Source organism: Alternaria dauci, chromosome 2 (assembly GCF_042100115.1).
Source record: "Alternaria dauci strain A2016 chromosome 2, whole genome shotgun sequence".
NCBI classification, from domain to species: domain Eukaryota; kingdom Fungi; phylum Ascomycota; class Dothideomycetes; order Pleosporales; family Pleosporaceae; genus Alternaria; species Alternaria dauci.
In genome coordinates, this window is record NC_091273.1 from 141,475 (window position 1) to 166,423 (window position 24,949).

The 24,949-nt window shown below is 52.3% G+C and overlaps 4 protein-coding genes across 4 annotated transcripts; 3 read left to right on the top strand and 1 right to left on the bottom strand.

The window, feature by feature from the left end:
* The first annotated feature begins 1,668 nt into the window (after positions 1-1,668).
* Positions 1,669-3,355, top strand: ACET3X_002147 (uncharacterized protein). The gene is made up of 2 exons (XM_069449166.1): positions 1,669-2,463; positions 2,534-3,355. Exons 1-2 carry the CDS (start codon positions 1,739-1,741, stop codon positions 2,799-2,801), a joined length of 993 nt encoding a protein of 330 aa, XP_069308694.1. The 5' UTR covers positions 1,669-1,738; the 3' UTR covers positions 2,802-3,355.
* A 967-nt stretch (positions 3,356-4,322) lies between these two features.
* On the bottom strand, positions 4,323-5,984 carry ACET3X_002148 (uncharacterized protein; the record flags this gene model as incomplete). Its single annotated transcript, XM_069449177.1, has 1 exon — positions 4,323-5,984. One exon carries the CDS (start codon positions 5,982-5,984, stop codon positions 4,323-4,325), a length of 1,662 nt encoding a protein of 553 aa, XP_069308695.1.
* A 2,221-nt stretch (positions 5,985-8,205) lies between these two features.
* ACET3X_002149 (uncharacterized protein) lies at positions 8,206-9,378 on the top strand (the record flags this gene model as incomplete). Its single annotated transcript, XM_069449188.1, has 1 exon — positions 8,206-9,378. One exon carries the CDS (start codon positions 8,206-8,208, stop codon positions 9,376-9,378), a length of 1,173 nt encoding a protein of 390 aa, XP_069308696.1.
* A 6,198-nt stretch (positions 9,379-15,576) lies between these two features.
* On the top strand, positions 15,577-16,586 carry ACET3X_002150 (uncharacterized protein; the record flags this gene model as incomplete). The annotated part of the gene is made up of 4 exons (XM_069449199.1): positions 15,577-15,589; positions 15,792-15,888; positions 15,942-16,315; positions 16,366-16,586. 4 exons carry the CDS (start codon positions 15,577-15,579, stop codon positions 16,584-16,586), a joined length of 705 nt encoding a protein of 234 aa, XP_069308697.1.
* Positions 16,587-24,949: the final 8,363 nt, after the last annotated feature.

The following is a 24,949-nucleotide window of genomic DNA, read 5'->3' on the forward strand; positions in this document are numbered from 1 at the left end:
GAACAAAGCATACACTCGCGACCATGTCCAACGATTCAATAACAATGTAAATGAGTGGCAAAAGAACCGTGATTGAAACAGCACTGATTTGACTCAGACCATCGGTATCCTCAAACAAGTCAAACTCTCTGCCTACCTGCCTTCAACGTATTGGCTGTGCGGCCGCTCTAGCGGTACCAGCTATGTCCTGCCTTCTCGCCTGCGTATGTCCTACCCGTCTTGCGCCGGTGGGAATCGAGATGCACCTGGTGTCTCAGCAAGGAGGCCAAGCCCAACCGCGAGGCAGCTGCCCATACTCGCGCAAACTGCCCCACCGGCAGTGACCAGATCAGCCTCGTCACAAGCCAACGAGAATCGGCGCTCCGCGAGGCGGACCCCAGGGACCCTTGGGGCCGCGGCTTCTGCTTCAGGTGCTTTTTGCCAGGCCACCTCTGCTCGGTCGAGCGCTACCGATGGGGCTGTGGCGAATGCTGTGCCTACGTCTATGTGGTCAGGGACACGTGGATCATGTTCCGGGAGATGAACCACTCAACAGCATCAAGCGTGGCAGTCACTCCCAGGACGCATGTGAGCAAAGCCGTGGCTTTAATTCAGTTGTTACGAAGCCTCTGGACGAAGCCCTCCACCGTGTGAATCCTCGGCACCCATACGGTAGAACGTTTTGTTAGGATTGCCGCTGTTCTGAAATACTTCACGTACTTTGCTTTCGAGTTGCGCCGGAACAAGCGTCGACATCGTCTCCCGTCACACAACACCAAGCATGCCCGCCGCGAGCTCGCTCCCGACCACAATCAATTCGGCGTTGCTCAGCGTTAAGCCGGCAACGCCTACCATGGGCGCATCTTCGTCCGCCGTAGATCAGGCATTTTCTTCCATCGATCCCATGTTACTTGGAATAGCTTCGTCGTTGCCAATGTCGGATCCGGCGGCGGCCCAGTCTGGGCAGTCGTGTATGCCTGGCGATTGGGACTTTTTCGAATGATCAAAAGGGCGATTGAAGATCGGATGGGACACGCAGAGTAAGAACAAGACGCATAAGTTTGCAGTGCGCAGAACTAATTGCAATAGGTTTCGAGGCTGCGAAGGATGCTTTGCGAAGTTTAGCTTACTTATCATTTATACGGCGCTGGTAGGAACGGAAATGTTTAAGAGTCAGGAGTTGAGGCGAGTCGCGTTCTTGGTTTAGAATTTCAGCCCTGTACATCATTCCGATCGGACACGCGCCGATTCTGCATGTCGTGATCGCTACAACACCATGGGTTTTGCCAAAGGTGATGATCGTAATGCGAAATTAGTGACGTCGAACGGGCAAAGCGCGGTGGACCGATCTTTAGTGCGATGACGAGTTTTGAGGGGGCACTGCCCGCTAAGTGGCAATCTGCAGCGTGATGACCGAGTGTATCTCCGCGCGATGCCGATGCCGATGCCGCGATCGGCTGGCGATATTGTGTAGATGTTGCGTACAAGTGAATGATGAGAGATAAGAATCGGGGTGCAAAGTGCGAGTATACGAAGTAGATGTCGCAGAGGGTCAATGTGCGACCATGAGCGCCCCAAACGCCAGAAGAGGCTCGCGATCAGGGTGCGCGCGCCACGTGATAGCGCGCTTGGCGTTGGGGCGGAGCGCTCGGACGGTGGAATTAGCGACGAACCTCTTTCGTGCCAGCCTCTCCCGTCTCCGTCTCCTTCCATTCGCATCCAAACCCCATCTTCCAGAACCCCCAATGTCTCGACGTCGATGGTTACCTCGCAAAGTGATGTGGGTCTCATCACCTACCCGGCCACGGTCAACATAGCAACGCTTGTCATCTTCTTCCTCTACCTCGTCATCTCCCTCTGGCTCATCATCCGCCAGGGCCTGGGCCGCAGCTCCCCCTGGATATGGCTCACCTTGTTATCCATATGTCGGCTTACCCAGGTGGCGCTCGATTTGGCGGCCACGACCATGTTTCCAAAGGGCGAGTCGTCAAACACGAGTCTTGAAAGTGGTGTTGCGATCCTGACCACCATGGGCCTGACGCCCTTGTTCATGGCTACCAGCAGCTTGCTCAACGCGACGACGCGCCCCAAAGGACGACGCATGCAATGGATCCTGCTCATGGTCCACATCCCACTCATCATCTCCTTCATTCTTATCGTCGCTGGCGGCATCGATCCGGATTCTCGAGATGGACCCACTTTTGCTGCTACGGAAGCCACAAAGGCCGGTGTTTCGCTTTACTTGGCGTGTTTCCTCGTCCTGGTCTGGTCCACAACGGTCATCTCAGCGCGTCTCTACCTTGCCGATAGAGATGAGGTCCGGATTCTTACCACTGTCGTTATGAGTCTGCCGTTCTTTGTCGTCGATGTTGTTTACATGATGTGCTTCGCCTTTGAGAAATGGAAGAGCAATTCCGGCAACGACGGCTGGCAGACTATGCGTTTCAACGTCATCAGTGGTGATGTGACGCTCCAGTTGTGCATGTACGTATCACCCATGACTTGAGCTTTATGTTACATCTTGCCAATGCGACATCTGCTAATGATTGTATAGGCAAATTATCATGGAATGGGTTATCGTTGGACTGTATCTTGGTTTGGGTCTCGAGCTACCAACCAAGGCTGTGAGATTGCGAAGACAGATGCAAGACCAGATGGACCAAGCTAGGAACATCGACGTGGAAGCATTGCAAGAGACGGTACTGTGGAAGCTTCATGATGGTGTGTCGCGGCTCGTTGCAGCCATGATCATGCCGGCCCTGCAACTTGCGCATTGGATGTTAGGAAAGATACTGCGGTCTGGTCAACAAAACACGCCTTGAGAGCTGTTGTCGCGGATGATCAACACCACACCGAACACGACTCCCACATATGGCATTTCCTGGCATGCGCACATCAGGATCTCGCGACGATTCCAATAGTCAATACTGCTGGCCCTTTCTGAACTGCAGCTGCGGGATACGGCTCCAAAACTACCCGTGGATGCCCGATCATGGAACTATCAGACCGCGTTGTGTTTCCAAGGACATTGCATCGAGGACACGCCTGTCTATCGCATTCGGACTAGCCCTCTTGCCGCACTTGCCCGTTCGGGGCGATGCACCACCCGGACAATGCGAACACCGAAAAAGCCGCGGTGCCCTCTCCAAAGTCCGCAACACGAACACGAATGCGCAATACGTGTTCAATCCTAAATTGCATCACGACTATAGCACCGTCGACTGGGCGACTGAATAGGCTGGGTAGAGGACATGGGAAGCATGGGAGAGCACCAGGGTCGCGGGAACACCGGGCGCGATGAGGAAGAGGAACACATTGTTAGACGACATACATAATCCTAGCTAGTACCATATCAAAACGTTTTACTAATGCGCAAGCACCAGTCTCCAAAAGTGCACATGTGGTGACTCTGCTTTGGCCGGTTCGCTGCTGTATGCAGCGTCTTGCGTCACGCTGCTAGGACTCCATGTCAAGATCAGTGCCTTATGTCCGTACCGAGGGCTCTATAAAGCCACCGCTGTACTTCCCTCCCTGCTTTGTATCACACATACCCAAATCATTACTCCTTCCATCAAATCCGAACAATAAATTCATGATGCCGAAAATATGACGATCAAAAGATGTTCATGATTGATTCATGAATGAACCTCCAATTCTGTTTCCATGCCACAAAACGACTGCAAGTGCATCTCAAAAGTCGAACATACCATTTGTGTATGTGCGAGAGCAAACACCGAAAAATCGATGATATAGGCGACATGTCGGCCTTGATTCCTGCGACAAAAGACTCCACTGCCCGTTCTTCTTCTCGACCTTTTACAACGGATGTCATCTTTCACCAAAAGCTCGCGCATACAACCTCATGTGTGCGCGCTCTCGTCGAGTCGACCAACCAAAATGCCTCGAGCAATACCTCCATGTTTGAGAGAAGCTTTCGCGACATACGTTATATTACTTCCTCCGGAACATAGTACTATTCATGAAAAGGATATTTCCAAGCCGTATGCGGACTTTGCCAAGTCTTCAGAGTGCATGCTAAAAAAACAATGCGGCTGGTAGACATGGTTACGAAACCTATACATGAGGGCGGTAAAAGGACCGCAAGTGCTTTGAATGTTTGAAAAATCTCAACGTCGGCATCTAGTGGATATGGCAGTCTGCTTCCAAAAACCAGGGACTACATCATGTACAGCAAGCTGTTTGTCTTGCCTCTCTTATATTTTATTATTCCAACATCAAAGTTTCATCCAGGATTTTGTATGGAGGCAAGAAAGCCTCCCGCTCTGAAAAAGATATTCATACGTGCTCTCAAAAACAACCGTCGTTCCCATGAAGCGCTCCACCTACAACGTCCCCAACGGATACACACCAGGAACATTCCCCTTATCCGGCGTAACAACCGGCACCTCCTCATACCTCTTCCCCTCCACCCCTTCCCTCACCCAAACCGGACTCTTCCTCACCTTCAACAGCCTCTCAACCGCATACCCAATCCCCAACAACTTCTCCTCCTCCCACGGCCTCCCCAAAATCTCCATGCCAATCGGCACACCAACCGGCGCCTCTTCGCTCGACTCCGAAAACCCCGCTGGCACAGTAACGACCGGTGTTCCCGTCAGCGCCGCCAGAATACCATTCCTACCCGCCTGCGACGACGCGCCGATCTTGACAACGAGATTCTTTTGCTCGGGGTAGATAATAGCGTTGAGACTATTCGACGTAAACGTATTGAGCAAAGCAAGTGTCAAGTTACGAATCCCAGCTTGTCGATCGTGATACGTCGCGTTGCTTGTAGAAGACACAAGAGCCGTGTTGACATACTCGTACTGGCTCGGCAGGACCAGAAACTCCCCTTGCGTTCCATTGCCCGCGCGACGGGCGTACAGGTCCGCGAGGGTGGGCGGGTGCACGCCGCCGAGCGAGGGCCGCGCGAGATATGCGTCCATGAGCTCGCGGTACTCGAAGCGCTGGACGTCGTATGCGGACTGGATGGCAGTAGCGTTGTAGATGGGTTCGTCGATAGGGACGAGGGTTACGCCAGCGGCTTGTAGGCGCGACATGACGGCGTCCATGGCGTTATTGACGGGCGTGACTTCGGGCGAGTCTGTGCGGTTAAAGAAGCCGTTTAGTACGCCGATGCGCAGACCTTTTAGCTCGGTGGTATGCAGCGAGGAGGTGTAGTCGATGTTGCGGATGGGGCTAGGGACGAGCGCAGTGTCGTTGTCTGCGGCGTCGTAACCCGTCGTCGTCATGACTGTCAGCGCTGTGGCGACGTCTTTGATTGTGCGCGCGATGGGTCCAATAACATCGTGGGTGGTTGATATAGGCATGATTCCCGTTCGAGTAATTAGCCCACGCGTAGGCCGGATACTGCATAGCGAGTTGGCCGAAGCCGGACTGCGCAGTGAGTTCACGGTATCCGTCCCGGTGCCGAATACACAGAACGAGGACGCGACTGCTGCACCCGTGCCCCCCGAGCTACCGCCTGGTGTGCGAGTAGAGTCATATGGATTGATAGTCTGGCCACCGAGCGAAGATACGCTGATTCCTTCTAGGGCAAGCTCGTGCAGATTCGCCTTGCCAAGGATAATAGCACCCGCTTTCTTGAACGCCGTCACACTCGGTGCATCTTCCAGAGGCTGGGAATGCGCAAGAGCGAGGTTGCCACCGGTGGTGGGCATGTCTGCTGTGTCGTAGTTGTCTTTGAGCAGTATCGGGACGCAAAAGAGAGGGCCGGTGGCATTCCCAGACGAGAGTTGCTCGTCCATGTCGTCAGCAATGGCCAAGGCATTGGGATTCAGGGTGATGATGGCGTTCGTTCGGTGGTTGTGTGCATCGATGTTGGCGAGGAAGGAAGAGACTACTTCGCGGCATGTTGAGAGTCCGGAGTAGAGCGCATGGTGCACCGAGTCGATGGTTGCTTCACGAGCATCAAAGGGCATGTTTTGCCCAGCCACAGCGTGGCTACAGAGCGCAACGAGTGATAGGCGTGTAAACTGAACCATCCTGATTAGCTAATGCGCAGTCCTTCTACCGCAGGTATGACATGCGGACAGTTACCAATGTGTCGGAACTGTCATTTATACATCGCTCGGGGTACGGGCTTGTCATACATCACGACGGGTAGTTATCTGTATGATTATTGAACCCAGAAACCCATGTCTCCGGGTAGTCACGTCGCTTGCTAATGCTCGAATCCTCATCCCGATCTTATCGCGGGGAGCCTTGTTCAGGTACCGAGCATCGGAGTGACGTAGTTTGCCAAGACAACATATACCTGCCTCTTTGGTCGAACATAGCTGCAGATGGTGTCTCCAAGAGCTTCACGAGTGGTCCTTGGATCACTGCAGTCCTTGAGCAGACACTGCTCTTGTCACGGTGCGTTCGAAGGCGCGAGGACTATCTGGACCGTCTTGGATGTTGCAGTCAGAGCAATTCCATCCCAGTATACATACATCAAGCAAGGACTGTGGGATCACCATTGCTCAACAGAGTCTCATCACATTGCCCTTCCTGCGCCTCTTCTATTTTCCTTCGTCCGTCGCCCCGCGTTCCGAGCGAAGGCAGGCGGACTGCTATGGACCTCCTCGCGTTCGGGGAGAAGTATCGAGCGCATGCGGCACCGTGTTCACCGACACTCAAGGCAGGATGATAACTGTGAATACGTGCGTAATAGTGTCTACCTCATTCTAGGCTCGAGGCATATGTGATTGCCAGATTGCCATAGCTGTTAGCCCTCGTCGCTGCCAACAGGATGTATCAGGATGCGCACCTACAGCCTGCCACGACGGCAGTGGGATTACCTGCAGCAGTGGATTACAGGTGCATGCGAAGTGAAACCTCAGCCGCCGGCGACAGTTGCTCGTGAAGGCGTGGTGGCACAGGCTGCGATGTTTGCCGATGATGTTGCGACGAGAGCCTGCAGACGGGGCTGCCAAGACCATGACTAAGCGCAGGCTTAGCCGTCCGCCCTGCGCCTCAAAACAACTCCTAACCCTCACCTCACCCTCCCACGCCTCACAAGTGCCTCATCGCAAGCACTACTTCCGTCCCGACTCCGCACTAGCAGCCACAAACGGTACACTCAGGCCGGATCATGGTCGTGCCGGAGGCAGAAACTTCCCCAGATGCTGAACCATTGCTCGTGAAACCGACGATGCGCCACTAGAAAACTTTGATCTCAAAACGGAACACGGAAACTTCCTGTTGACCGCTCCCACGCTTCATGATATCGAAACACAGCCTTGATCTGGCCTGTACGAGACCCTGATGACCCTGATCGTCACTGCAGAACAGATGTGCATTTGCTTGATGCCCTGGCGCACATCTTAGCTGTGACCGGCGTCGTCTAGTTTACAGCTCTACGGGATTGCGCCATGCATCTCAACATTGCTTATAGCGAAACTACATCACATAGCCCCTTCGAGTATACCATCAGCATGTCGGCCTGAGATGCGCTTCGGGAAGCTCTCGCCTGATGTACTCTCAACTTCCCCGGGACGGCGCGCATGAACCTCCACGACCTCAGCCGCTCTCCGTTTCATGGGATCCTAGGGTTCATTTGTGTTCACTGCCAAGTTTGAAACCTCGGCTTCCGAATGCTTAGCTCGAGCTACACGTGCATTTGTCCACCGGTAAACTATGGACGACTCGTGCGTACTGCGCGACGGCTACCACTGGTAAACGAAACTCTTCATCTCGCAACATCTTCACCGGTTCACTATGTCGCACTCTCAGTAAGCCTTGTTACAGCCTACAGCAAAATGGTCCGTTATGCTTGCACGATGAGAGCCAGATCAGCTCAAAGTGACCCTCCAGACACCGTCAGCCGGAGCTGTGGATTTTTCATACATGTTTCTGGGGTTGATGTTGCCGCAACCGCGTTTCGTACATTTTCGCCTAGTGGCTCCTCGCCCTCATGCAACGTTTCTGCAAGACCACTACAAGTTTGAAACCTCATTCTACCAGGCTCTCACGTCTTGGCCAAACCGGAACACCTCGCCACCTTGGAACTAACCACAGTCGATGCGAGTCACGATGCCGAACGTCTTCTCTCGGTATCAGTCTGTTGTATAAAGACGACCGTCTTCGCAACCGAAGAAGGGCATCCAGCATCACAGGTTCCCAACCAACAACTACATTAATCCCTACTTCTCTTCTCTTCTACTTAATACCTCTTCACTTTATTACCTAATCTTCCTCTGACCGGTTCAGACAATAATCAACATGTACTTCTCCAAGACCACGCTTGTTTCCTTCAGCCTTTTGGCTTCCTCCTCTCTCGTGGCTGGCCACGCTGCTATTATCGGCGCCACCGGTGACGCCGGCGGCAACGGCACCGCCATCGGCGTCGACCCCAACACTCCTCGTGACGGCACCGGCCGAAACCCATTCCAGCAAGACGCAACCCGCTTCAAGGGCGATGCCGCAGCCATCTGCGGCGAGACGCTCGGCGGAGGCGACAACGACATCCAAGCCGGCACTGCACAGGTCATGGCCCTCAGCGGCGCCACTCTCCCCCAGGTCTCTGCTGGCGGTCAAATCATGATGACAGTGCATCAAGTCAACTCCGACGGTGCTGGTCCTTATACCTGCATGGTCGACCCGACTGCCAACGGTACCAACTGGCAAGCTGCGACTGTCACCACCAACCTTCCTGGTAACGACCGTGGCCGTAACCGCGATACTCAGATGCAGGATCTTCCTCTCACGGTTGCTATGCCCGCGGGTATGACTTGCACGGGTACGGTCGCGGGCCAGACCAATGTCTGCATGGTTCGTTGCCAGAATCCTGCTCGTGCTGGTCCGTTTGGTGGCTGTGTTCCTGTGCAGATGGCGGGTGCTGCTGCGGCGGCCCCAGCTGCAAACGGCGCTGCTCCTGCGGCGGCGGCTCCAACTGCCAACGGTGCTACGGGTGCTACCACGGGCGCAACTGGCGCAACTGGTGTTAACACAGGCTCTGCCACTGGCCAGGTCGCAAACGGTGCGGCCCCTGCTGCGAACGCTGGCGGTGCTACTCAGCAAACGGGTTCTACTCAGCAGACTGGCGCCGGCGTGCAATCTGGTGCTACCCAGCAGACCGGAGCCGGCGTCCAATCTGGAGCTACCCAACAGACCGGTGCTAACCAGCAAACTGGCTCAACTCAGCAGACTGGCGCAACTCAGCAAACTGGCGCTGGCGTTCAATCCGGTGCTAACCAGCAAACTGGCGCTACTCAACAGACCGGAGCCGGTGTTCAATCTGGAGCAACTGGCGCAACCGGTGCTACCGCCGGCTCAAACACCGCTATCAACGGTCCCTCTGCTCGCAAGCGTGAGGCTGCCCGCAACCAGCCTGCCCTTACCAACGACGACCAGGAGGAGGAGATTGATCTCCTTGGCGACGAGGTCGACAACTAAGTGCTTCACGACGACATCATGAGCGATGGGGAGGAGAGAGAGTGGTAGGGATACATACACACGGATGATTTGGGTTAATGAACGGGTTGTATATACCTCGAGGATTGTTTTGGGATGAATAGGATAATATTGTATGGGCGATTGGGGTTTAGGGTGGAGATATTAGGGCTCTTCTTTTCTTTCCATCTGGTCGGCGTCTGTGACGCGCGGATGGGAAGGAGAGATAGCCTTATTAATACTGGGTATATCATGTATAAGACGGTGGATGGAGGCGGAGTAACGCGGTGGATTGTGAAGTTTACTTGGGCTTGGGAACCCTGGTCTATTACGCTCTTTAATTACTACAATGGAATAAAGAGTTCTGATTCAGATATCTTCTTCACGGGTCATGTTCGAGTGTTTGGTTTTGATGCCTTGAACTTCAGGCTTGCAGTCTAACTAAGCTTTTGGGATCAGCACTAGCTGGTTCAGAGAGATGTTTGGCGCGTTCTGAATGGCTATTATTGTTCTGGCGTACGAGGTTTCAGTCGCGTTTCTGGCTGCAACTTCATTGCCGTTCACACCCCTGTAGTAGCCGGGTGTATCTTTCCCGATGCGGTTAGTGAGACGTTCAACCCAAGCTTCAACGTCACCCCCAACAATATTACCTCTGCCATCACGAGTATGCCTATGCCATCCTCACCATGGCTCATCCGCCTAACCTACAGTACTGTATGCAGCACTGCGCGTTCGATTCGAGGAGGCTGAAGCCGTCGCGTCCCGAGCGAGCCAGGCAGCGTTGACAGCCGAATTGTCCACTCCACCACGGACGCGACACGACGCGACGCGACGGCCTCGCCGCGACTGCGCATCGGTGGCTTGTAATGGCTTGCGATGGGTCATTTGATACTAGGGGTTACGAGCGCAAGAATAGGGTACACACATCCACAGGCCAACACCTGGCTCAAAAGCCGTCTTTAGCAGACCCAGCGTCAACCGGTAAATTTTGTTTTACCGGACAACCGACACTACCACTGTCAACAGCTTCAGGGCTTTTGTCTCTGCCACCCGGAACTCCCCAAAGCTCAACCCCAATGATTATCGCGATACAGTAAGCCTCCACCGAGACCGAAAAGCGACTCTGCACTCTCGCTGCCACTCGGAATATCGTTGTGGATACAAGCAAAGCCCTTCAAAACTATACGCTCGAAGCGCTCGATGCCGATGTTGCAACCACCATATACGCAGTGCATCCCTATGCGACGTCTGCACGCATGCGCCACGCATTACAAGCCACCATTCGAGCAGTGATGGATATAAACATGCGATACAAGGAGCGTTGAGGATATATTGTCTAAGCATACACATCATGGGATCTCATGCCGCTGGTCTCGATGGACTTTTGCCCCGAACCGGCTATTTCGCCCACCGCCTTCTCTTCCTCATCTTCCGAATCATATGCTTCCAACGTGAACACCTCATCTGCGGGACCAGAGCGATTGTGACCCACTGATGACAGTCTTGTGTATTGCGTTTGGCGCTTGCGAACAATCACTGACCCAGCCACCAACGCAGCTATTTCGATGCCACAAAGCACTCCGAAGATCGCAGTCGGTGTCGAGCCATGCCCTGCCAACTTCAAGCCAGTTACCATGGTGAACCACCCAACGAAGAGTATAGAGAATCCCAGGCCTGCATGCGCGATGCCGACATATTCCGACGAGACCGTTTTCGAAGCGAAGCCGAGAACTTGCTGGATGAGTGCACCGCCCGCCACCAAAAGCCCCAGAAACTGGTGCTTCTGCGATATACCGCTGCTGTTGGACAGCCCGATGACTACTGCGGTGATAAGCACGAGTACGCCAAAGGATTGGATCGACCAGTGCGAGAGGGAGCAAGGGCCTTTCTTGGTCCAGTATCGCATGATTCCGAGGGGAAAGATGATCGAAAGGGCGATACATGCTAGTACGCCGTGCAGGAGCCAAATGTTCATTTCAGTAAGGGGTGGAGTTGTGAGCCCGGAGCTTGCCGTCGAAGTCGAGGTGGTGTGTAGATGCGCAGCTCATATTGGATTCTTACATGCTCACGGGTGTCTACAGACTGCAGAAGAACTGGAACATTGCTTCTTGACGGAGTTATCAACTGCAGGAACGGATCTGCTGTTTGGTCGCTATGTTCCACAGCCATACCACCCGGAAGACGGCTAATTCATGATTACCGTCGGAGGCTACCGCGTTCCTCTATCAATTTTCCGTTCCAGTTTCTACCGCAGGCGGATAGTCACCCCAGCCACACGTTTCCGCTCGTTGATACGGCTAAAGGTCACTTGGATGATTTTCCGCCCGCGTTTCGATGGGGATACAGCACATGCACGGCTGATAGGAAAACGAAACAGTACCCTTTGCTGGAGCAGTACTCGCCATCCCGCCAACAACATATATATATACCCAGTGGCAGTGAAAACACAGCATCCATCAGCGATACAGCAGTCTCCTCCTCCACAATCATCACCAACACCGCCATCTCCAAGACTAGACGTCTACTCCGCTACCCAACACATCACAATGAAGGTCACTTCCATCGCCACCATCACCGCCCTCCTCGCTGCAGCCCACGCGCTGCCACAGCCAATCCAAGCCGTAAGTTCCACATCGCGCACTCTGCCCCCGCCAAGTGGTTCGTGTCCTAACAGCCATGGAAATGCTAGGTCGCCGAGCGCGACGCCGCACCCAACCCGGACCCCTGGTTCGCGTACAACACGATCCGACTCGCGGAGACTGACAAGGCAACCAATGCCGAAGTTGAGAAGAGGGACGCGCAGCCTGAGGCAGAGGCTAAGCCGTGGTTCGCATACAACACCATTCGCTTCGCTGAGCGAGAGGACGCAGCTGAGGCTGAGATGCAGAAGAGGGAGGCTGAGGTTAAACCGTGGTTTGCGTACAACACCATCAGGTTCGCTGAGCGGGAAGACGCAACCAATGCCGAAGTTGAGAAGAGGGACGCGCAGCCTGAGGCAGAGGCTAAGCCGTGGTTCGCATACAACACCATTCGCTTCGCTGAGCGAGAGGACGCAGCTGAGGCAGCCAAGAGCGAGTAGACTGCGGATGATGCGGAGGGCGGTATGCTACTGCTGCTGTATGGAATTCCTTGCAATAGATGGAAGGTTTAAGCTCAGCCGGCTTTAGCAGGGATCTGTATAAGGTGGAGTGTTGGCTTATTCGTAGTTGGACGTGTATCATGTAGGAAGATAGGGAGTGTGTTTGGCTTATGGTGTTGCTGCGAGGTGGTGAGAGTGGTGGTTCGTTGATTGGTAGCTGAATTTGAGTTTTGACACTGTTTTGTTCTTTGTCGCTTTGTGATTGCCATAACCGCCGAGCGGTCTGATACCACATCTCTTCATGCTGAGAAAATCATCTCGCTCCTTTGCGGTACACCATTGGTGACACTCTTGATTTACGCATATCTCTTGCTACCTGTAGATCTCATATGGCATGTTGAGTGCGATTTATCCCAGCTTGTGACGCGGAAGATTGCAGAGTCCAACGTGGCCTTCATCCCGTATCTGGATCAGCATTCACTTTTGCTATATAGGTCCTGCATCATCTACTTTCGCCTTTTGGCAATTTGATCCCATCTTCGCCATGACGATACTGCGACAACACATCACCACCGTCAATCAGGCACTCACTCAATAGCCTAGCTACCTACATACGACACACTTCAAAAACATCCCAAAGTCAACAATATTTCTCTTGCAATTCCGATGCACTATACTACTCATACTCCGGCAGCGCATGCCCATTCCCTTCCCCAAATCTGAACAAAGAATCTCGATTCGTACAAGTGTGTTTCTGCCCATTGGGAACCCCTGGCCATTTACTTTCCAATGGTATAAGAGTAGGGTCCATGAAGCACGCCAAACCCTGCCTCACAGCATCGACGCAATGCAACACATGATCCCAATCGAAGTCTCCGCCATGGTGCCACTCTATCGTACCGTTCAGATAATAAAGCGCATCCCGCAAAATATACTGTCAGACCATCAGCACCCTCTCACAAAACAGGATCGGAGCAATCTGACAAGGGAAGACGGACCGCGCAGTGTAGCTGGTGGTATCCAGCCATGAGGTAGTGCATTTTATCTTCACTGTCTTTGACAGGTGTACCGTTTCCTAGGTGGTGCTGTTTGGCAAAGTCTTTGGATAGCGCGACTGAACCGGCTTCTTTGGGTAACAGCCCTTCCCAACGATTGTCGCGGTAACGATGGCCATCTGAGTCGCCCTCGAGACCGATCCAATCGTGGTCGAACGCTATTTGTGTGGTCGCAGGCGCGCCATCTATAAACTACTTATTAGATCTTCGTGCTCCAAGTGGCATTATTTAGCGACTTACAGTATGGCGTATGTTCTTCTCCGACTTGCGAAGATACGTGATGGTAACCCCAGTACCAGACGCTGTTTGTGACTAGCAACAAAGCTATTGATATCAGAGAGGGCGCCGAGCATCGACGAGATGTATTCCTTCGGCCATAAAATGGTATATCGAACTTGCTATTCTCGTTGGCGTCATCTTGAAGCAGATTCTGCGCTTCGAGCTCAATGGTTGGCGATGAAGATTTCCCCATCATGTCGGAAGAGTGACGAAAAAGGTCGCAGGAAGTTGTTGATACATGCCTTTCTACAAAACGCACTGGCGTCTCTTCTCCTCGACAAAAGTGTACAGATCTGCGCGTACTTTCAGGCACACGTCCCGGAGATGTTTCTAGTACCGAAGTCACCCCTTCGAGCAGCGGTCTTCGCAACATGACACTTGCACGAGTAATCAGAACGAGAAAGACAGGTTGTTGTACATTCAAGCTATATACCACTCCAGGCTACGACATCAAAGCACTTTGAGCGTCATCGACTCTATTCGCCTCCAGAAAGTTCTTCACAGCATCACAATCCTTGCACTGGTGCGGCGAACCTTGCCCGTCGGTAAGATACTTGGTTTCATTCCCTTCAACAACTTTCTTTGGCCACTCGATAGTCGTGTCGGCAGCGCAGATAATGCCGTGCCTCAGATAGTCAATGCAGTGAAATATATGATCCCCTTCAGCCCAATGAGACTTGACGCCGATTCCATAATCGATTAAGACTGTCCTGAGAATCGCGAGGCAGTGGAGCTGGTGCGTCACGGATACTGCGTATATCTCTCCTCCTTGAGTTTCGTTCACGACAGGCTCACCAGGAGGTAAGCCATACTTGTCTGCGTTTGCTATCAACACGCGGCCGTTTCCGACTGGCATTAGCTCGTCCCAGAAATGGTCCGACTCCCTGTTGCCGACGGCGTACCGGAAGTCCTGATCCCATGACCTTTCTGTTAGAGGTGCTGTGGAGCTATTAGTTGTGTGCGAGACGACCATACGGACGACGAACCGTCTAGAACGAAGCTCTGACTTGCTGAACGTGGTTGGTTGCGGTTCTGATCAGTATAAAGCTCAGTCTGCTGGTGACCTACTGGTTGTACTTACGCATGGGTCGCGAACATTATTGCTCCAACAATGAGACCGAACCAGAAGCTTGTGACAGTACCAACCAACGGTATGTACAACGTTCGCAAACGTGACTGGCTCGAGACCTTGGTACGAAAGGCATTGGACTGCTCTTCCGCGGCATCCTCGTGCGTAGCAACAGCATGGTATGCAGATCGCAAAATTTGGGTCTTTGGCATCTTGTGGAGGTATTTGGAAAATGTGCGAACGAGGTAATGCTAGTGAAGCTTGTGGTGTGATGTTTTGGGAGAGGAAGTAGGCAATCGGCCCTTTACCGTGGAGTCAACCGCTGCCATCTCGCCAATCGAGGTAGTCGGATAGAGAAACTTACTACGGCAAATATCGGTGTTATCGGGTCTGAAAAATATTTTATCAACTTCCTGTCGCATGTATCGTAGACAGACTCCGCTTAAATCTTTCGCGATATACTGTTAGACCGCGAAATTTGCCGAAAATGGGAATTCCATACACTGTCTTAGCGGCTTTGCGGTTATTAGTCGCAAAGCAAGCCATATCGTCCTACTGAACACAGCGACACGACACTGTTCTAGATCGCGTCCGTTTGATGCGAATATGTATTCCACGCTTGCACAACGACTGCTGGCTGTCTTCGTTTTCATGTCCTCCCTGCTCTCTCTCTTCACAATTTCTCCGAGCATCGGCACTTCCCGAATCACCCGCGTTCAATGCAACAAGCCGGTGCGTCGGCGAGAGTGGCGTACGCTAAGTAAAGAGGAAAGAAGAGGCTTCATCGATGCTGTGGTGTGCATGACAGAGACACCGTCGGACAGAGAGACTGAAGGTTCTTTGTACGATGACTTCTCGCTCGTGCATATGATTGCTGGCTCACCTAGTAAAACGCCTCATGCGCTGCTTTGTGTTCGACTGCTGACTTCGTAAGATCATGCTGCTGCGCCATTCTTCCCATGGCATAGGATATACCTGCATCTGTTCGAAGAGCAACTCAAGAAACGTTGCGGCTATCAGGGCTCCTTACCGTGAGTTTAGCGCTGGACGATGAGGAGATATAGTTCTAAAACTAACATCTTAGCTACTGGGACTGGACGCTCGACAATCCAGACATCCACAACGCCCCAGTATGGGATAATTTCACCGGATTTGGTGGCAATGGTGGCGGCGTCACTGGAACAGCGCTGCCAAACGCGACTTGCGTTTCGGACGGACCTCTCAGCAGCATGAAGCCTCTATACTTCAATGCAAAACGTATGCCGCACTGTCTCTCCCGGGCATTCGTACATCTGGATGCTGAAGGCGTGTATGCGCAGGCTCTGGGACCAGAGGCTTGGTTGAAAATTTTGAACCAAACGGACTACGATTCCTTCCGTCGCGACATGGATGACACCGTACACAACACCATCCATGGTGCAGTTGGCGGAGACTTTCTTGACATCAACTCTTCTAATGGTATGACGACACATTTCTGTCAAGCTAAGCACTACTGACAGCTTCAATAGATCCAATCTTCTACCTCCACCACGCACAACTTGACAGGCTGTGGTGGATATGGCAGAAGCAGCGGACACACAGAGCTTTTGAGTACCGTGGTCTACGATCCGAGACGAGCAACATGAGCGCAAGTCTCGATGATGAACTCAACTTCATGTATCTCCACCGTGGTGTGCCAGTATCGGATGCCATGAGTACGGAAAGTGGGATGCTTTGCTACCAGTATTAATGCTTCGAGATCACCGGCGTGGCTCGAGACCAAAGTTTAGTAGCACTTATCGCTGTGTGCATAAACAAATCGCATTCCTGGCGATGTCGCTTGCTGCGGGTTTGTTTGTGAATTTGTGCAAATCGTCTTCGTGTGATGAGATGGTGGTCGTGGTAGCAGAAGGGTGAAGTGAAGTTGGCGGCTAGGATTTGTTGGGGACAGGGTTGGGCGGGGTCGCCCCACCTCCAGCCCCCAAATTACCGGCACGTTTCGGGACAAACTGCTGTCACCCTGAACTTCACACCAGCGCAACAAAAGGCGAGGCATTGGTATCACGATACGCTCTTCGTCGCGCAATGTTTGATTCTACGCTGATGCAATTCGCTACTGACGGTCATCGCGACGATGGCTATTACGTTCATACTTTCAGCTACGCCTCAGTTCTATCCACACCGCCTACCTCTTGCATACTCAAAAGTGGCTCGTCTGGCGATTCTTCTTTCCAAGAGAGACACCATCGCTCAAAGCTCTTGCCCACAGCTACCGACGGCTGATCCATATAGCGTTGGAACAGGCCCGCGCAAAAAAGATTGATGATAATAGTAGGAGTCATGAACACTATGTACGCGACGCACATCTTCCTCCGATCATCCCATTCCGAGAAAGTAGCACCGCCATCAAGTCCAACCGCAAACACGATACGAATCCTCAGCGGCTCCAGCCAGGTACGCCACGGAATGTGGCAGAGGTATAGGCCAAAGGAGATGCGCCCAAGGTACTGGAACGGTCGCGTCTCTAGAAGACCTTTGAAGCAAGGCGTCTCCCCCACTCCAACTAGAGACGCCATGGCGGCGAGGCACAAAATGTACTCTTCCGCCTGGCGGTCTTTGTACAATCCGAGCCAGAACACTGGCATAGTAATCCAGTCAAAGCCAGGACGGGATTCAAGGGACTTGAGGACTTCCGTGCCGTCGTCGTCGACGGCTACCTTGAGATGACCCCCTGGAAGCCCAGAAAGGTAAAAGCCCAACGGGAACAAGAGACTGAACATCGCGCTTCGTAGCCAGGGAAGATCTTTTCTCTTTTTGTGTGCTTCCCTGCGCGCTGCATGTTGTTGGCGGTCAAGCTGGTAGTCAGCAAACGCCACGCCCATGACGAACTGAGCAGATACCCAGTCATCTTTTGCGAAGCTCTGCATGACTATGCACAGCATTAAAATCCTCCGCATATTCGTATTGCGCACGTACGACACAAGGAGGATGGTGGTAAAGACGCAAAGTGATCCGTAGTACTCCAGCGGAATAGTCCACGAGATGCCGCCGTCATATCGATTGTTCAAAGCCTCTGCTCGAGCAGGGTACCGTAGCGGCAGCATCATATCGAGGATACTACCACACCAAGTTTTCAGCTCTTGGAGAAAAGTAGGAGCAAATTCGTATCCCTCGTTTGGCTTCGGGACCCCCAAATACCGGCAGACCAGCATCAAACCAAAAGTCTCAATAACTATCGGCATATACAGCCGGATTCCTCGGCGCAATAAAGCCGATGAAAGCGTGGCTAGCAGTTCTTCTTGACGCTTCTGATGCATCAGACGCAATGCTCGGTGGGACAGGACGTATCCCGAGATTCCAAAGAACAAGCATACAGCTGCGCCTCCGCCATTGTAGAAAGTGCGGATCATGGGGAGGTAGTACCAATCGCGACGCTGATCCGGCAGGCTACCCCAAGCAGTGGTAGTGTCGATCCATCGCCAGGCGTAGTGATAGATGAAGACTTCGAAAGCGGCGAGACCACGCAAACCGTCTAGCCATGCCGTGCTTTGGAGCTCTTGATTGGTCTTTGGATAGTTGAAAGCGATGCGGAGAATACTGCTGAAGCCGAGCTGGTTGAAGGTTGACCAGGAACGACGGACGCGGACAGTAAGGGATTCCATATGGTAGCGGCGTCTCTGATAGGAGGGAGAAGCCACGTCGGTACACGACCACAACTGTCGTAACCTTGCCTATATTGTATCGTTGTCGCATGCTCTGTGATACTGGCGATTTGCCTATCTTCCGCGCTCAATTTACCGTGGTTTACCGGTTACCGGTGGCGGACCGATTCCGTTGCAACAACTCCGGAACATTAAGAGCGAACATCACACCGAGGCGCACCTATGTTTTTTGATAAACAGATTAACGTTTTGGAAATTACTAGCTATACAACAGGCTTTGTACAACGATGCGCAAGGTCAAGCTAATAACAAACTTTGGTATGGGAAGTGACGCGGATGGAGCGGTTCGTCAAAGGCCCATTGTAGCTGAAGACAAATTCTTCCAGGGCCTCGAGCGAGTGTTGAAGATGAAACAGATTGAGGTCTCCGATGCATTCGTGATTTCCCGTGGCGGTCGCGTCGACGTACCTCCTGAGAACGGCCACGCTGTGAGCAATATGATAGAAGTGGTCTACCTCAATCCATTGCCATGCGTCTTTGTCTGTAGCTTCGGCTTCTGCAAGAGCAACTGGGTTAACATGTTTGCCAGATTCGTAAAATTTTCGCAGTCCAGGGTAGCGTTCGCGGAACCAATTTTGTGTGCGTTGTGTCTGCGGAAGCATGTTCTGTTTGGGCACGAAAGTGCTGTCTTCGATCCGGAAGGTGAATTGGGACATGTCATGTTGCTCGACCCACGATGTTGCGTTGTGAGATCTTAGTTCTTCCTGGCGGGGTGGTCCGCTCCCATAGTATTCGTGGGGAGCCGGCGTCTCGTCGTGATGATGGTGAGGGTGTCCGGTCGTGTCAGGGACTGTGATCAGGGAAATCCAAGCCCACAGAAGGCATGCCGCGAGCGTCGTGAACGCAACAGCCGCGCCGCATCGAGACCATATGGGTGTTGAGAAGGCGCCCATGATCCAATATTGAGCCTGTTCTTTCAATCTTGATATTATTCGGCTATGATGCACAGTCGACTAACAAGGCGTCGAGAAAGAGTAAAAATATTGCTGCGAATGCTTCTTTGACAAGGCGTGTGTAGGTGTATAGACTGATACGAGGGTTGAATGATAGAATGCGCCATGTTGATTGGAGAGATATACATGTGCAGACGGTAAAATTCCTAATTGCCGGATTGCGGGCATAGAAGATCAGACGCGTCGAGGTCAGGCCCATCCCCTACGTGTCGAAAGGTCTGGTGTTCCTTACCAAGGCCCAAAAGGCCGACCGCCGTCATGAGATCAGCAGCTGTATTTGATCCGAAGCTTGCCACCCAAAGGTTTTACAACAGCCGTACACGGATCTCGGTCACAGCTCATCAATTCGCTTCTCTTGGAATCATGATGCATCGCTGACATATTCTCTCTCAGCTCGTGATTGATGGTACTGGGCGACTTCTTCATACGAATTCATTCAATGGCTCCATGTCGTCCCTCTTCCGCTCCCAACACTTCAACGCCGAGCCGCTGTCCCATCGTACCGAAAAGCTTCAGCAACAACTTCATTGAACTTCTCAAAGGGAAGGCTCGAAGCCATGGAAACACGAGCAAAGAGCCCTAGCGCTAGGCTCATGTACTGTCGGAGAGCTAGTTTCTCGGGTGCCGTGCCAAAGAGGCAAGCGGCACTACAGAATGCTATTGTGCAGACCTTGATTATCCTCCTAGACCGAGATTAGCCTGTCGTGAGCTCTTCGTCGCGCGGAAACCATGCTCACCAGTCGTCAACCATCTTGAGAGTATCCATATGCCCAATGAGACGAAGAATCTCTTGTGAAAGTTGTGCCAACATCTCTTTGGACCGTTTTGAGGGTTCTGTCTCTACAGGATTCGATAGACGTTCGGCATGGATGTAGAGGAACAGCTCGTAGTGGTCGATATGTACGGAGAGCTCATGCGCTGTCGATAACTTGCAGTCGGAGCTACGTCCAGCCAAAGCCTCTTGCTTCCAGGCCTCCAACAGCGATTCAAGCTCTCCTGTCTCGTATTGCTGTTGATCTCGCTGTAAATGACATGAAACGGAGCGTGATGCCCAGCCGTGCATGTGCTGTATCGCTTGCGAGCTTAGCCGTGCGAAGAGACATTGCCGGATAAAGCAGTTTTCCATGTGCTCCGTCGTGCGATCAAGGCCGAGAGGTGTATGATCAATGCATTCATCTGAAATGGCTGAAAACTGCCCATTGCGCACGCTGTGACTTTTCTCTACCATGTAGAAAAGCCAAAACCCAGCTTTAAGATGAATTTCATCTTCCTTGTCAAAGCTTAGGGCGCTTATGCTGCTACTGCTATCGAGCTTGAGTATCTGGACGCATTCTACACATCGTGACAGTAGTTTCTGCACGCTCGTGGTATACCATTGTATAGCGTATAGAAGTAGGGTCAGCGCTGCCTTGAATCTAGTCAAAACATCGTCATCCCCTGAAGAAGTCTCCAAAACGTAGACGGCGTATTCAAAAAACCTCTCAGGAGGAAGGCTCCGCTTCTCACGGGTCTCAAGATCGCAGCACTGTCGATGCTTGGCTCCAGTGGCGATTGCCCCATACACCAGCGTGGTCGACGCACGTTTCGCCGTCCGATCCGAAAGGACGTCTTGAAGAAAGCGGCGGAGTTGTTCTTTCTTGATGAAGCTAACTCCCAAGTATGGGTGCCTGCAAAACAGCGCAAGGCTCTCATGTAACCCGTCCAAATCGCCATCTTGCGGCAAGTCTGATGCCGGAAGGTATCCTGGAGATTGTGGTGTACTGAACACACAACGAAGGATGCCCAAGAGCGGATTCTCTAATGTCGTACGAAAGGATCTACTATCCGCATGGTTCGCGACCATTCGTGAAACAACAGACGCGTTGGCATAATCGGGTCTGTTGAACTCTCGAAAGAGACCCTTCACACAAGTCACTCCATGTTTATGGGCGTTGCGCGCGCTCTCAAACAAGTTACCGTCGATCGGCCCAGGAGTGAAAAGGGCGTCGGTCATTCTGCCGGTCGCATCCACTGCCAACGCTTCTTGCACGTCTAAGTCGCCAAGCAGATCGAACCCCGCGCTGTTCGTTTCGCATTGCTCATCGATGTTGCGGAAGAAGTCCGGACTCCAAACACCGTCAAGAAATGTGTTCGTGGTGTCGTCCTGCCTTTCCAGTGAATTGTCGGTATCCTGGAGACTGATGGGTGACATGAAAGAAGAACATAGACTTTGTCCTTTAAGAGATGAGCTTTCACTGGCAAGACGGATACTGCGCGTACTTACGACGTCTTCCGCGCTTCTTTCCGGGAGGATAGTAGCACGTAATCTTGCTGGCCTGGCATTTTCGACACGTTGGTTTACCTCCGTCACCTGCTGGATATGAGTACGAGACAGCTGTTGTATCGATGATGTACATACACTTGGTCTTTTGTTGTTTGCAGCTCTCACACGCGCCAGGCCGGCGCTTATACATCCGTGTCTCCATGATGCTGCCAAGTATACGGAATAGGGTAGGCTGGAGACGTACAAGCAATTTCTACAAAAGCTCCAGAAGATATTCAAGACAAGATGGTTGTTGGTAATACGTGCAAATCACGTCGTATCGCCCAAGTATACCTCTTTTTCGCCGGTCAAGATACTTAGTTGGGGTTATTTTCAATTCGTGGGCCTTTGTTCTTGTTAAATGGCGAGATCCAACGGTATCGTCTTTGATTCAAGTACACAATGTCGGTCCTTCAGATGCTCGATCTCGACTCGACTTGCGTCGTCTAGAAAGTGATTGGCGCATTTCGTGGTCTAACGTCGGAACTGGTCCGAAAGTGATACGCGCAAGCGATGCGTGGCCCTCTCCAATCGATCAAATCGTGTGGGCTGAGATCGTCTCTGGGGAAGTTGTACATGGGCAATGAATCGCTATCGTGGTATCATGTGCGAGCCCGAGATCGGGTCTCGAAATTGGGTCCTCTGCCACTATTACTGACTTTGGCTCGTCGATCCGGCTTGATATGTCACCGATGAACTTTTCGTAGTGGTGGAAAAGATAGATTGCGATAGCGGACCATTTCTCAAACTCAAATTCATTTATGCGAACAGGGATCTCCTTGTGAAGAAGGCCCTCGTGAACTCTTGACGCATAACATATCTGATTTGGAAACCTGGCAGGGCAATTCCTCGCAGCGGGAAGGTATGACTTGCATTAGAGTCCGGTGCGAAATGCGTAACATCGCAACGGAAAGACGTCAGCAATTAGCAGCACGCAGAGAATTGCTTGAGAGATATAACCTCTAACCTTCAACTGCGCCACAGAACGTCTCGCGACTCAGTGCGAGATCAACATTCGGCCGGTATTGCATCTGCTTTCCTGGCTCTGTCGACGATGCGCGGAAATGCTGCTAACTTACGGACAAGATAGGACAATGGCGGTGAAGAGCTGTACAAGACGGTCGCTGTGTACTATACTAAGTTTGATGAACAAGTGGCGGAAAACGAACAGCGAAGTGCTGCTGTTATCGCTAATGCTAGCTCGTGGGGAATCTAAAATACCGCGCCCACCGCCAGGACCCGATGATAAGGGGCGGAAAAACACCCAACGCCGAAGTGCCGGTGGTCCTGCCTCGGCTCGAGGCGACCACATCCAGCTTCCTACCACAATTTCTGGACAACCCTCACAACGGTGCTAGGCCAAAACACCAGAGATGCCGTTGCAATGACTGCGGCTCTGTACTGGCTCGCGCCCACGTATGAACGAAAATGCAGGTAACAGCTGGCAAGTCGTGGCTAAGACCCTGGCGGATATTGCTTCCAACGGTACCTGATATGGACAAACGCCACATCCTTTCAGACCGGCTTGAAGACTCGGAAAACGGAGCGTAGCATGTACTGGAATATTTCTGCACGCCGACGTCCAGCCGTTGCAGCCCATGCCTATGTGGTAGAGTCAGGCGGTCTCCGCCGTTCATACGCGATAAGCATTTCTCCCGTCAACACATCGTCCTTATGGAAGCTTGACCGACGTGCACAGGTACTCAAGCCAGAATTTGATAGGCATATCGTATATCGTGGCTTGGCCAATGCGCATTGGTTCCACATAACCGCGAAAAACTGCCGAATCGACGATACCAATATGCCAGAGGGGAAGGCCATGCGACGGGCCGTTTACTGTACGGGAACTAGCAAGCATATACCCCAACATGCCTACAATCCATGGATCCTGCCCCTCACAATGCCAGGCACGTTTTCCCTGCCCGCTCCTCCCATTGGCAAAAACCGCGGCCGAGAGGGAACATAAATGCTTAGCATTGCTTGCGCCCTTAGACTTCCGTCGGTGTATTCTTGTTCAGCATCCATTCCAGCACAGCTTGCACACGTGTTTGCGCGTACAGCGGTGCTTTTGACGATTGCAGGAACTCGATTCATGGTACCAAGCCTCTGGTCTGACTCTTACATGTGTCACTCTGCTATCGAGGTTACATCGATTGTTCAACGTCGAAGACCAGAATTTCTGGTTCATGCAACGGCGAGCAGCACTCCCCTAATTAGCCGAATCTCCAGAGCGCGAGATAAGAGCTGGCTTTGTGAGCAGTGCTTGACTTGTTCTTGTTTACTGCCGGGACACGCAGTACAATTTTGCCGTTTGGAATGGCACATTATAGCAAATGGGGATATTGAATCGAAATCCACTCTGATATATCGGAGCATTATACTCGCGAACCCTACTGAGCGCGCACAGCGTCTCGCGACAATAGCTGCGCCCGGCTCTAGCCAAACGAAATCTGATTGGAGACAATAGGCCCAACACCTGATGCTTTTGAGAAGTGCCAGTTGTCTCACGCAAATCCCTTCAGAAGCAACAACGTGACCTGACGCGTCTGGTAAGTTCAGGGGGAGTCCACATTTCGATCCGACTAGTGTTTCGCGATCCAGTCAAATCCCCATCACAGCACGGCCAGCTTCCAGTTTTGTGGTAGCTCTGCGTCGACTAAGGCTCGGTCCGTTTAATCTGGAATGATTCAGCGAACGCAACTCGAGTACAAAGATGGTACTCTCTTCATCACGTCATGCTTCACCCTGGCATTATCTCGGTACTGATGTAAAATTTGCAGATCTCCCCGCAGTTTCTGATCAGCTAACGATCAGTTAGACGTATCGGCTGACCTCCAGACGAGTACTAGGTACCTGAGTATGTCGGTGCATTGGTCCGCCAATAACAGACGGCGATTCGATGATGTCTTTCTTCTTTCTCTCCGGTCGAGATGGTTGAACTCACTGACGCCAATGACCGTATAGCAACAGCGCAACAAACCCACAGCTGTAACCAACTGGCCTGGCTATAGTGGATTTGAATGGCATAGGTAAGAAGGAAGCCTGATCACACGTCTACGACAATGCCCCGAAAGAGCGGCCAATATCCTAGTAGTTAGAAGTAACTGCTTGTAGTTGAAGACGATTTCGGCAATAG

Excerpts from the sequence above, each read along its gene's own strand:
- ACET3X_002147 (XM_069449166.1), top strand. The coding sequence starts at position 1,739 with ATGGTTACCTCGCAAAGTGATGTGGGTCTCATCACCTACCCGGCCACG. Across the intron at positions 2,464-2,533 it reads GTGACGCTCCAGTTGTGCAT|GCAAATTATCATGGAATGGG; the intron begins GTACGTATCACC and ends ATGATTGTATAG.